This window comes from Balaenoptera ricei, chromosome 3, assembly GCF_028023285.1.
Source record: "Balaenoptera ricei isolate mBalRic1 chromosome 3, mBalRic1.hap2, whole genome shotgun sequence".
In the NCBI taxonomy this organism is placed as follows: Eukaryota; Metazoa; Chordata; class Mammalia; order Artiodactyla; family Balaenopteridae; genus Balaenoptera; species Balaenoptera ricei.
In genome coordinates this window covers 147417231-147430331 of record NC_082641.1, presented here as the reverse complement: position 1 = coordinate 147430331, position 13101 = coordinate 147417231, and the positions used below count along the sequence as shown (strand labels likewise).

At 45.6% G+C, this 13101-nt stretch overlaps 1 protein-coding gene and 1 long non-coding RNA gene across 8 annotated transcripts in view; one reads left to right on the top strand and one right to left on the bottom strand.

The window, feature by feature from the left end:
- Positions 1-13101, bottom strand: part of TENM2 (teneurin transmembrane protein 2) — a 998550-nt gene that overhangs the window by 21316 nt on the left and 964133 nt on the right. For all 4 annotated transcript variants that reach the window (XM_059917647.1, XM_059917648.1, XM_059917649.1 and 1 more), the window contains 2 exons: positions 6389-6685; positions 3302-4916 (listed from right to left, as the gene is read on the bottom strand). In XM_059917647.1, coding sequence (XP_059773630.1) covers positions 3302-4916; positions 6389-6685 — 1912 coding nt within the window. The remainder of the gene's footprint in view (positions 1-3301; positions 4917-6388; positions 6686-13101) is intronic.
- The window catches only part of LOC132362696 (uncharacterized), an 89677-nt gene that overhangs the window by 35442 nt on the left and 41134 nt on the right, over positions 1-13101 (top strand). The window lies entirely within an intron of this gene.

Genomic DNA, 13101 nt, shown 5'->3' with positions numbered 1-13101 from the left:
GCTCTTACTGGCACAATGCTGCCAATGAAGAAACTAAGGCTCAGAAAGTTTAAGACATTCGTATAGGTCACACAGCAAGTGACTGGCAAGGCCAGAATTGGTGTCTGGAGATGTATTCAGGTTCTACCATCAGAAGGAACTGGCTCGAGGACAGGCCAGGCTTGGGCCTGAGCACAGGTCTTGGTTTGCCCAGGACTGAGGAGTTTCCTGGGACTCGCTGTCACTGGAAAAGCCCAGGGCGCTGCAGGTTTTTGGGGAGAGGGTCTGTATCTCTCAGTCTGTCTTTTATATCCTTTCCTCTAATATCTTCCGTATCACAGATATATCAATCATCAATATGTTACCTTAAACAATAACTGTTAAAAAGGGTCCAGCTTTAGAGCCCGTGAGTGGGAAAGGAATCACTTCTTGCCCTCCCTTACCCCCCTTGGTAGATACAGCTGTGTCCAGCCCAGATGTCTTTGAGCTCCTAACGGGTATTCTCTGCTGCTCTCCTTTGTGCCAGCATTTTGGGGCGGAAACAGCCTCCTTCAGCCTCAGGAGCTGTCTCTTGCATTCAGAGAGCTCTGTTTCCAAACAGCAAAGATTCTTTTGAGCACCAGAGAGAGAGTAGTTCTGTTCATTGTGTTTCTGCCGACTACATCTTAATTCCTTCTTAAATTGTGAGCTGCAAGTTCAGCCACTCTGGTCATCTCCTACGATGCAAATCAGGACACATATAAATGGGTTTACAGATTAGCCAACATCCGAATGGCGGAGAATGATTTGGTGTCCTCTTCTGGGGTGCAATCTCCAGGGGTCATCTCACGTGGAGCGGCAGCAGGTGGGGGCTTGTGCCTGGTCCCGCTCTCTTCACCCAGCCCCTCTTACTTTGCTTTGACTGCAGACGTCAGCTCTACGCATGTAGCTTCTCTAACATTATCTTTTATTTTAGACTCTTTCTAATGTTTTCTGGATTCAGTTTTGTTGGACTTAGTTCAACTTGATTTGATGCCCATTTATTGAGTCTCCATGAAGCACTGGAATGAGGAAAGCCGTCTTGCTATTCAGAAAACTCTAATTTCTTTTTGTCTTTTCAGGAGAACCAGGAGAGTAGCTGAGGGGGTCAGTGAGGCGTAGTGTGCTCTGCGAATGATTTTGTTTGGGTCTTGGCAGCTGTAGGTGTGTGTTCATCCCACGCTGCGGGCTTTCTTTTTATTTGCCTCTGGCTGATTCATCCCTAAGGTATCCAGTGCCAAGCCAGGCTCTGGGAAGCGCATTCTTGCGGGGCGGGGCCTTCTTCTCCTATGGCTGAGATAGGCATGGGCTGCCTCCCCATTCACATTGTTTCCTTTGTCTGGAATATGCTTCGTCTCCCTCCCCCACTTCATAATGGCCTCTGCTCAAATGCCACCTATCTGTGAGTGCCCTAAATAAACAAGACACTTCCCACCACTCTCTAACTCCTTACCTGTTTCATTTATCTTCCCTGCCTTTATCATTATCTGAAACTATATACATATGGGTGTGTACTTTCCTGAGAGGTCCTTTTATTTGAAACTGCAGTGAACTTGGGGGGGACACAAACCCTGCCAAGCCCTGGGGAAGAGAGGACGCCCTGGCAGAGTAGCATGGCAGGGCCTCCTGATGAGGCGCACTGGGGAGACCAGGAGGGAACTAGCTTGGCCAAAACTCCTGCCCTCCAAAGGTAGCAGCTGCTTCGGTTGTAGGAGGACGCTGGGTTCAACTTCAAAGGCTCTGGAACTTGTCAGTGAGGCATAGCAGGGCCACAAGTTGACCTTCAGGGTCATCTATTTCTTTCTGCAGCATGGGGCACTGAGGGCAGCACTGTGTTCCAAGGAGCTGCTGCTTTCTTTCCAATCTTGGGGGTGGACAAGTGATCCCTGGCCACCTGAGGGTAGGGACCCCTTGGGCTTGATGCTTCCCTGGCCCATGGCCAAGAGCTATGAGTTTCCCGGAACTTGGGGGGGGGCTTGGAATTGGGGTCCCCATTGTTACTCCTCTACAATGCATGTACAGGTGAGATGGCTCCAGATTCCTTGCTGAAAGTTGGTATTTTTCCTCCCATCCATCCATCCATCCATCCATCCATCCATCCATCCATCCATCCATCCAGATTTCCTTGCTTATCTCCCTGAAGATAGGGACTCTATCTTGCTCTCCACTGCATCTCTAGTACTTATGTATTAGATGAAAATATCCGTGAATAGGTGGATGGATGGAGATGGATGGAAATAGATGGATAGGGACCCCCCTCTTTTTACCAATTTCTCACTTATCATGAGGAAGTAGATTATTTGCCCTCCTTGGCCCCTCTATCCACACCCGTCTCCAAGCCTCCCTTTGTCCTTTTGACTTTTGCTCATAGTCTTTCTTCAGCCTTGAGCTCATTTCTGCCAATCAAGATCCCCCTCATCCTTCAGGCCCAGTTTGACACGGGGCTCTTCTGTAGTATGTCAGAATTTTCAAATCTGAAGTCATCTGCACGTGTGCTACACACACACACACACACACACACACACACACCCCTACCTTTGAGAGAAGAGTGTTTGTCTTGCTTATCATTGTATCCCCAGAATGTAGCACGCTGGCCCACTATAAATGCTTGCTGAATAAATAACTGAACAAACACCTATATGGTAGCACAGACTTAATTCTGCTTTGCATTATCATTGGTTGTTTGTATCTAATCAGCCTGGTTGTGAGGCCAGGAACTGGGTCACAGTCATTTCAGTACCTATGCTCATTCATTGCTTCACTAGTAACGGTGATGTTAATAACATGAGCAGATACCCTTTTATGAACATCCTTGGTCTAAGTGCCAGGCACTAGACTTTACCTACATAAGTTCATTTCCTTCTTACAATCACTCTGTGAGATGATTTTGTTAGTGCCCTTTTGCAGAGAAGGAAACTACAGCTCAGAGATACTGGACAACTAGCCCAAGGTCCTTTAGCTTATAAATACAAGCGAGAGAATTTGAATCAGGTATTTCTGAGACCAGAGTCCCATTCTTTCCCCCTTCATAAGGCTGCTTTCCTCTTTTGGGGTAGTAAGGGCTCTTGTAAAAGTTATTTCAATTGAATGGACTTGAAAGTGGTCAGGACATGTTCAAATAGACCTGATGACTGCTCTGTACTGCTGTCACTTGACTGCTCTAGATCCTGTACTGCCAGCGTACACAGCCCTCCAGGATTCTCCTAGCATCAGACATAAGACCCTGTTTTGAAATCCCCGGCAGTCTACTGGGACCACCACCCCACGGGGAGCCACTGCCCAACTGAGGTGGCCAGGTCCTCACCTGTCACGTAGTTCTTCAAATCCAGCTCATTGCTGAGAGGATTGTTGCTCTTGAACATATACAGGTTAAAGGGGGCCGGCTCCTTGCCCACATTTTTCCACATGGTATAGTCCGGCGAGGTCCATCGTCCCGCCAGCACGTCATAATCACGCTGCGTGAAGTGGACCAGCTTGGTCAGGGGATCGTAGAGTCCCCCATGGAAGCCAATGACCATCTGGAAGTCAGGATTGGAGTCGTAATAAATCTCCCCGTAGGCGGTGTACTGCAACTGCTTGATCATGAGCCCATTGATGCTGAACACAGCCAGGGGAGTCCCTGTGTTATCTGAGGCAACATAATACTCCTCTCCACTGCTGCTCTCCATGGCAAAGAGGTGACCTTGGAGGTCATAGTAGAGCGAGGTTATCTCCGAGTTGGAGTGATTGTAGACATGGGTGATGCGAGTCGGGTTGTGGAGGTCAGAGTAGAAATATTGCAAATGGTGGCCCAGGTTGGTCTTGTAGGAAGCCCGCCGCCCCACGCCATCGTAGCGGTACTGGACACTCCAGCCACTGGCCTTGTTGTAGGCTCTCGTTAGAAGGCCCTTGGAGTTATACTCAAAGATGTCAGCCCCTCGCTGGCACAGATAGCCATCGTCGTCAATTTTGTACTGCACGTCACCGAGCCTGGTTATCCGATCTCGGAGGTCGTAGCGCAAGGGCATGAGGCGCACGCTGTTCCCCGGGTTCAGCAAGTGGAGGTTCCCATTGAGGTCGTAGCTGTAGCGCCAGGTCGGGCGGTCATTGACGGCCACGCTCTGGAGCTGCCCATCCCCATCATAGTCATAGGTGTACTTAGTGGTGTTGGCATAGGGCCCCAGTTTCAGCTCCCTCTTGATTACCCTGCCCATGCTGTCATACTGCACCGTCATCCAGTACATGAGGGACCGGAACATCTCGTACTGGACTTCCTTGATCCGCCCGTGGGTGTCAAAGTGCTTGCTAAGGGTCATCACAGCCGTGGTGATGATCTGGTTGATATCATAATAGATGACTCCGAACTTGCCGAAGTGCTCCACTTTGCCAGAAATCTCGTCGTAGCGGTAGAGGTCAACAGGAAGGGGAGTCTCACTTATGACCGGCTTGACGCTTGCGATTCGGAAGCTGTTGTCGTGATAGGTGTATTCAAACCTGGCGTTGACCATGCCTTCCTCAGAGAACCTGTAGATTTGCTTGTCCACAAGTGGGCCAATCTTCCGGTACCTGATGGTGCAGGAGAAGCCCCCACTTTGGAGGCTGACCATTTTTAAGACACCGGTGGTCTCATCATACCCAAAAGTGATGGCAGTACTGTCATAGACAATCTCCGATAGCTTGGAGAGTTTCCCATACTTGTAGAATACCTGGCGCCCAGTGCCTAAAAAGGATGTCTTTAGGATGCGGCCGTCATCACTGTAGTCAAAGATGACCGAAGCGTTGCTTTCAGGCGGGTTGTAAGTGTTGCGGATGTAGCCAATGGAGGTGTGGGTGGACATGCTGTGCCGAGCAACACTGGGCATGGTGACGGCGTGGAGGCGTTCAGAGGAGTCGTACTCGAATATGTACTGACGCTGACTCTGAAGCAGGAGGACCATGGACTGGAGGAAGGAAAGGGGAAGGGAACACATGAGTTGGCCATTTAGGACCAAGTGCTCAAATGGACAGAATTTATTCCATTTCCCAAAGTGGCAATTCAAAAGCCATGAAGGATGGGGAAATTTAGACCAGAGATTATGGGTAAATTGATTTCATCGGGCATGCTACTCTACGGATCATGGTGGCTACTTGGGGGAATGCTCCCCAATCTTGAACGTGCATGCAAAATACCCAGGGATCTGGTTAAAAGGCAGATTCTGATTCAGTAGTTCAGTGGGGGAGGGTGGTGGAGAGGTAGCCTGAGAATCTACTTTTGGAACAAACTCCCAGGTGATGCTGATGTTGCTTGGACCATAACTTTGAGTTGCCAGGGGTTTGAAGGACTGAGGTGACAGGCACTGAATTTGCCTCCAGCCTCAATGACAAGAAATCCTGAGACTGGTTAGAAATGACTGCTGCTGGCCCAGCAAGGGATAGGTGTGATACCCATACTATGTTTGGGACACCGCTGATTAAATCTAAGGAGAAAGCAAATCCTCCATTTAGAAGCTACTGAAAAGATTAAGTAACCCAGAATCATTGATTGTTTGGGGGAAAGAATGGCCTCAAACTTGAAGCCGTGGAGAGATTCTTGCCTCCCCTGGTCAACCATTGTAGCATCTTATGGCATAATGAGACCAGTATTCAGAAGGGACCAAAGAGACAGCAGCCCCTTTACAGAGGAGGTAACAGCTCTATCTGCAAGTGACCGCTGTCATGAGGAGGCAAGAAAGGAAGAAATGGAAATGGGCTTGTGTGGAGATGAATCCAGATGAGAGGCCCAGGCTGAGCAAGCCCCTGTCTGATGACTAGATGACCAGGGCAGCCTTTAAAAGTCTTGACTCGTGCCCTGAAGGCATCTCTTTTTACCGCTGCTACAACTGGACCTTTTCTGACACGGAGATCTGAGTCTGCCACTTGCAGACACAGGAAAATATATAGCAAGAATCCATTGGCTGGTTCAGCCAAAAGGCCAAGTAGGGGAGGGTGCTGGTCCGTGTGCTCGAGTTTTAGGCAGAATTCCCTACCCTGATGGCTCAATTTCGGGCAAGGCAGAAATGAATCACTGCATTTCCAATTCATAAGGAGTGATTAGCCGCGCTGCCAGTGGGATGATTCTGTCCGTTTCAACAGCACTATCATTTTGGAGTAAAAATCAGACAATCCACCCTTTTTGCCATTACTAAGCATCTAGAAGTTTTTTTTTTTTTTTTTTTTTTTGCTTTTAATGGTAATAGTGCTGGGCTATGAATAACATTTTCCTTCAGATTTCCTCCCTCCCAGAGGGTGAGAGTGCGTGGGGAGCCCTGGTAGAGTCATAGTAAGGATGTTACAATGTCTTATGGCAAAGCCCATCAGGTCAGCTTAAACAGAGAAGCATGAACGAGAGAGAGAGAGCTAGCCCCAGATGAGCGAGGGCAGCACAGCCACCCACCTTGTCAAGGTAGGAATAGCTCCACACTTTCCCGTCGGCAAACATGCGGGACACGATCCGGCCTTGCTTGTCGATGTCTGTCCTCTCGCTCATGGCCCCGCGCTGAAGGCCAGCCAAGCGCCCATTGAAGAAATAGGAGACGTTGACAGCCGCCAGCCCACTGCTGGGGAGCCAGAGGAAAGGGCGGCCCACCTGGTCATAAATGATCCTCAGGGTGAACTTCCGGTGATCATCGTAGATCTTCTCTGTCCGAATATTCCGGTCATAGTCAATGGACAAGAGATTTCTTCCGTGGACCTAGGAAAACACAACGGGCCTGCTTTGAAAGACATCACCGGGGCACGTTAGCTCAGGCTTCTATGGAGGACACAGCTGGCGTGGCCAGGGCCTGTGTGTGCGCTGGAAGAAGAAATACCCTTGAGGTTATTTAGAGGAGTGCTTTCTAAACTCCTTCACGTCATAGTGGTCATTTTTGTAGGGTGCACTAGAATATAGCAAGGCTGCTAATGGCCAGAGATGACTGATCTGGGCGTGGCTGCCATGAGCAGTTAGGTAGGCTGGGCACGGCACAGTTACAGGGGTGCCACCGTGTTGTAGAGAGTGTGAACGGGAAAAACTGGGCAGTGCACAAATTACATAGCCATACACAATAGCCCTGGACCCTGGGGTTCTAACTGTCCTGCCTGGCCACCCTGGGAAGCAAGAGGATTTGTATCTTTGCACACTTACAACCCTTTTGTGGCACATCATCAGCTAATGAAGAGCTAATGATCTTTAAGAACAGGTACGAAGATTTCTTCCGAAACCTTAAAAAAAAAAGGTACCTAGGAAGGTGAGGAGAAGGTCTCAGAAATACATATTTTACAAAGATCTGGGAATACGAAGCCTTATTCGTATGTGAACTCCTTTAATTCTCCCATCTAGAGAAAAATCTCGCCACTGTCAAGGATGCAAGACATCAGTGGGGTGATCTCAACAGGCCTGGGGAATTCCAACAAAGGGAGGAACTGATTGACTTAGATTTGAAAGGAATAATGGAACACATCCAGACATAATTTAATATTTATTTAGAAGTCCATCTGATCAGAGAAGAGAGCCTGTCTCAGAAGGCAGGGCTGAGAGACTAGACTCTGGGTAGGGGGAAAGGAGAGGGACTCTAGAGATTCAGCTAGCCCTGACTGGATGGCTGGAAGAGAAGGAAATGAGGCCAACTCAGCCCAGGGTTTTTCAACGTAATTGACTGTAAATCCAGACATCCCTCGGGTGACTGCTGAAGGCAAGGGAAGGTGTAAACATGCAGAAGGAAGGGATGTGAGACATGTCTGGTACCTGCTCACTTTACCCTAATACTTCAGTAGCACTTAACGATAATAATGATGATGGTGATGATGATGTTGATGGTAATAGTAACTTTGACATGTGTTGAGGGCTACTCTATATAGGCATTGTGTTAGGCAGTTTGCATCCACTGTCTGAGTTGATGCTCACAAATGAGGAAACTGAGCCTCCAACAGAGGTTATATACTTGCTCAAGGTCACACAGCAATGAAGTAGTAGGTTGGTCTGGAACTTAGGTCTTCAGACTTTGACTAGTTAATGAGGTTATATACTTGCTCAAGGTCACACAGCAATGAAGTAGTAGGTTGGTCTGGAACTTAGGTCTTCAGACTTTGACTAGTTAACGAACCAGCTTTACTGGTTTCTGCATTGTATATATCGTACATGCATTGAGTGCCCTGAGATGTGTCAAATGATGAAGAGACCATAAGGGACTCTAGAGGGTTCCACCCTGTGGCTTTGGAGGAGACAAGGAGTAATTCTAACACGACAGGCACCTGTTATATTGGGGAGCAGCATTGTACCCAGGTAAAGAACTACATTTCACAGCTTCCTTTGGAGACTGGGGTGGCTAAAGTGATTTAAGTAGTAGTTGTTGGCTGGGTCTTCTGGGAACCTTAAAGCAAGCAGACTTAGCTAGGAAGTAGGCACCCTTTTGTTCTTCCCACTTTCCTTCTTTTCTTAGGTGGAATGTGGATGTGACCACCGGCGCTCCAGTGTTCACTTTGTGAATATGGGGTGACTTTGAGGATGTTAAACCTCAAAGATAATGGTTCATCCAGAGAGAGAGTCTAGATCCCTGTCAACCTAGGTGTCTTCAAGATGACCTAGGTCATCTGTACCAGCCATGAATTGCTTCCCGCTAGACTCCTTTTAGGTCATAAAAAATAATAAGCCTGTATCTTGTATAAGGTCCTGTTATTTCTCATTTCTGTTACCAGCAGTTGAAACTAATCTAAACTGATAAACCCTTGACGCTTTGACAGGTACTGTGCTAGGTACTTTACATATCTGATCCCAGTTTAATTCTCACAACCTAGGTAGAAATTATTTTATATATGGGCAATTACCCTCAGAGGCAGAGGCAGGATTTGAACCCAGGACCACCTGATTCCCCAAACCATTGCTGTTTTCATGGAGTCATCCCAGAGAAAAGGGGACAGAACATGTAAGATAAACGTTTAGGAAAAAAAAAAAAGCTAAGGCATGGAAAGAGAATAAAGGTGGTGAGTTCTTGGGATTATAATGAAATCCAGCTTCAAGTGGAAGAGTCATATCGTCAAACCTGCGGTAATTGGGAAGAATCGTCAAGAAAGCAAAGAGTTGAGTGTGGTAGGATATTTTCAACAGGCCCAAAAGTTAATGTTGTCAGAATCACTGAAGATGTTGAAGATATGGTCTAGAGTTCCAGAGCAGACCACAAGCTGGTGTCAGAAAGATCACTTCCTCTGGAAACACAAGTTTGGACATACTGGGTTGCTTCATTTGGGACAACAGCAGAAGGCCACCAAGATTCTTAATCCTATGTGTTTAAGAGTTTCAGTTCAAGACCTCGTTAACATTTTATTAGGCAGAATGAATACTGTGGCAGCAATGAGGAAGGATTTTCAGGATTTCCCCGACCATGCCTATGCATATCCCACCTCCTTGGCCATCCTTCTATCCCTTTGCTTATTCTTTTCCCTTTTGCTTCTCTTTGCTGATAGCATACATCCCCCAGTGCATTTATTATTTATTGAACGTTAAATCTCTGCTCCTGTCAGGCATGGTGCCTGCTCTGGAATGCAAGGATGAACAACACCAACAAAGCAACACGTCCCAAGAACTTACGATGGGCTTAGTGTGTTCTCAGCACTGCCCATGTTTTATCGTGTTTAATCCTCACAACACTCCCAGGCAAGCACTATTATCCCCATTTTACATGCAAGGCACAGACAGGTTTAAGTGCCCTGCTCAAGCTTACACAAATAGTAAGTGGTGGAGCCAGGGTCCCAATCCCGAGCTCACTGTCTTCACCCCTAGGCTGTACCACCCCCTCTGATGAGTGGCTCTCCATCAGACATGCAATTCTAAACTACCCGGGATGCTCTCTAAAGCATGGTTGCAGGGCTGACTCCACAGCCGCTGAATCAGCCCCCCGGGGAATAGGAGCTGGGTGATTCCGAAGCATACTATTGGTTAAAATACACTTAGTGTGATATAAGGCCTTATCTTCAGTTACCTGGGGGAGACCAACAGACAAATCATATATCCATAATATAATCGTGTGTGTATGTACGTATGTGTATGTATGTATTTATAGTGCTATAATGTGTATTCATCAGAGATGCTAACAGGTAAATCAAATATACAAGCATGATTATCATTATAACAACTATATTAGTATATGAAGGTGCTAAGAATGCAGAAAGAACAGCATAGTGGGCAAGCACAGAAGATGGGTCCCCAACCTCAGATTGTTACCATTTAGGTCTGTCACTATTACTTAAAGCTATCGAGGCCTTTTGTCTCTTGGCCCAGGTGTACCAACCATAAAAAAGGAATAGGTGCTAATCATTAGCCATTGATAATTTAGGGTGGGATTTTATTTCCAAATTCATCACGTCCCTGGGAATGGGATTTTGTTACAGTGCTGATTTGAGCTAACTTCCCCCCCACCCCCGATTTTAATGAAATAATTGACATACATCATTGCATAAGTTTAAGGTGTACAGCATAATAATCTGACTTACATATATGGTGAAATGATCACCACATTAAGTTTGGTTAACATTCATCCTCTCATATAGATATGAAAGAAAAACGAAAAAGGAAAAAACACAAGATTTACTGTCCTCACAACTTTTTAAATCAATGATTTTTATGTTTATTTTGAAAGTTAAGATAAAATTGACATGCAATATTATATTAGTTTCAGGTGTACAACGTAGTGATTCAATATTGTATCTGTTGTGAAATGATCACCGTAATAAGACTAGTTAACATTATTCACCGTACGTAGCTGTGAAATTTTTTTTCTTGTGAGAACTTTTAAGATCTACTCTCTTAGCAACTTTCAGATACACAATACAGTATTAACTATAAGGGCCACGCTGTACATTACAACCCCATTACTCATTTATTTTGTAACTGGAAGCTTGTGCCTTTTGACTCTCTTTTTCCATTGTGCCCACCCCCACTCCTCACCTCTGTCAACCACCAATCTGTTCTCAGTACCTATGATCTTGTTTTTTTTTTTCTTCTTTTTAAAGATTCCACATGTAAGTGAGATCATATGGCATTTGTCTTTCTCTGTCCAACTTATTTCACTTAGTATAATGCCCTCAAGGTTCATCCATATCACAAATGGCAATATTTCATTTTTTTTGGCAGAATAATATTGGTTGTGTGTGTGTATGTATATTACATATATATATATATCATATCTTCTTTACCCATTTTGTCCATTGATGGACACTTACATTGCTTTCATGTCTTGGCTATTGTAAATAATGCTGCAGTGAACACTGGGGTGCCTATCTTTTTGAGTTAGTGTTTTCATTTTCTTCATATATACGTCCAGGAATGGAATTGCTGGCTCATATGGTAGTTCTATTTTTTAATTTTTTGAGGATACCCCATACTGTTTTCCACAGTGGCTGCACCAATGGCGCACATGGATTCCCTTTTCTCCACATCCTTGTCAACACTTGTTATTTGTCTTTTTGATAATAGCCATTCTAACAGGTGTGAGGTAATGTATCATTATGGTTTGATTTGCACATCCCTAGGGATCAGTAATGTTGAGCACCTTTTCATGGATCTGTTGGCTATCTGTATGTCTTCTTTGGAAAAATGTCTATACAGATCTTATTTTTTAGTTGAATTGGTTTTTTTTGTTTTTAGTATATCTATTTTTATTTTTTATTTATTTATTTTTGGCTGCGTTGGGTCTTAGTTGGGCACGTGGGATCTTTCATTGCATCGCATGGGCTCTTCATTGTGTCGTGTGGGCTTCTCTCTAGCTGTGGCGTGCGGGTTTTCTCTCTCTAGTAGTGGCGTGCAGACTCCAGAGCATGTGGGCTCTGTAGTTGTGGTGTGCAGGCTCCAGAGGGTGTGGGCTCTGTAGTTTGTGGCACGCGGGCTCACTAGTCGAGGCGCGTGCGCTTAGTTGCCCCGCGGCATGTGGGATCTTAGTTCCCCGACCAGGGATCGAACCCACATCCTCTGCATTGGAAGGTGGATTCTTTACCATTGTACCACCAGGAAAGTCCCTTAGTTGAATTGGGTTTTTTCTTTTCTTTTTTCTTTTTTTTTTTGCCTGTGTTGGGTCTTTGCTGCTGCATGCGGGCTTTCTCTAGTTGTGGCGAGCAGGGGTACTCTTCATTGCGGTGTGCGGGCTTCTCATTGCAGTGGCTTCTCTTGTTGCGGAGCATGGGCTCTAGGCGCATGGGCTTCAGTAGTTGCAGCACGTGGGCTCGGTAGTTGCGGTATGTGGGCCCCAGAGCGCATGGGCTTCAGTAGTTGCGGTGCATGGGCTCAGTAGTTGCAGTGCATGGGCTCTAGGGTGCACGGGCTTCAGTGGTTGTGGCTCATGGGTTCTAGAGCACAGGCTCAGTAGTTGTGCCGCATGGGCTTAGTTGCTCCGCGGCATGTGGGATCTTACCGGACCAGGGATCAAACCCGTGTCCCCCTGCATTGGCAGGCAGATTCTTAACGACTGCACCACCAGGGAAGTCCCTTAGTTGAATTGGTTTAAAAAAATTTTTTTTGCTATTGAGTTGTACGAGTTCTTTTTATATTTTAGATATTAACCCCTTATCAGATATATGATTTGTAAATATTAAAAAAAATTATAATGAAAAGGCTGCCTTTTCATTTTGTGGATGGTTTCCTTTGCTTGTGTAAGCTTTTTAATAGTCCCACTTATTGGTTTTCACTTTTATTGCCTTTGCTTTTATGTCAAATCCAAAAAATCATCATCGAGACTAATGTCAAGGAACCTATGCTTTTTCTTGGAGTTTTATGGTTCCAGGTCTTATGTTCAAGTTTTTAATCCATTTGAGTTACTTTTTGTGCATGGTATAAGATAGTGGTACAGTTCCATTCTTTTGTATGGGTCTGTCAAGTTTTCCCAGCACCACTTGTTGAAGAGAGTGTCCTTTCTCCATTTTATATTCTTGGCTGCTGTGCTGTAAATTAATTGACCATACATGTGTGGGTTTATTTCTGGGCTCTCAATTCTGTTCCATTGGTCTTTTTTTTTTCTTTTTTTTCTTTTTCATTGGTCTTTGTGTCTATTTTTATTCCAGTACCATATTGTTTTGATTACTATAGCTTTGCAATAGAGTTTGAAATCAGGGATCATGATGCCTTCAGCTTTTTTTCTTCTTTTT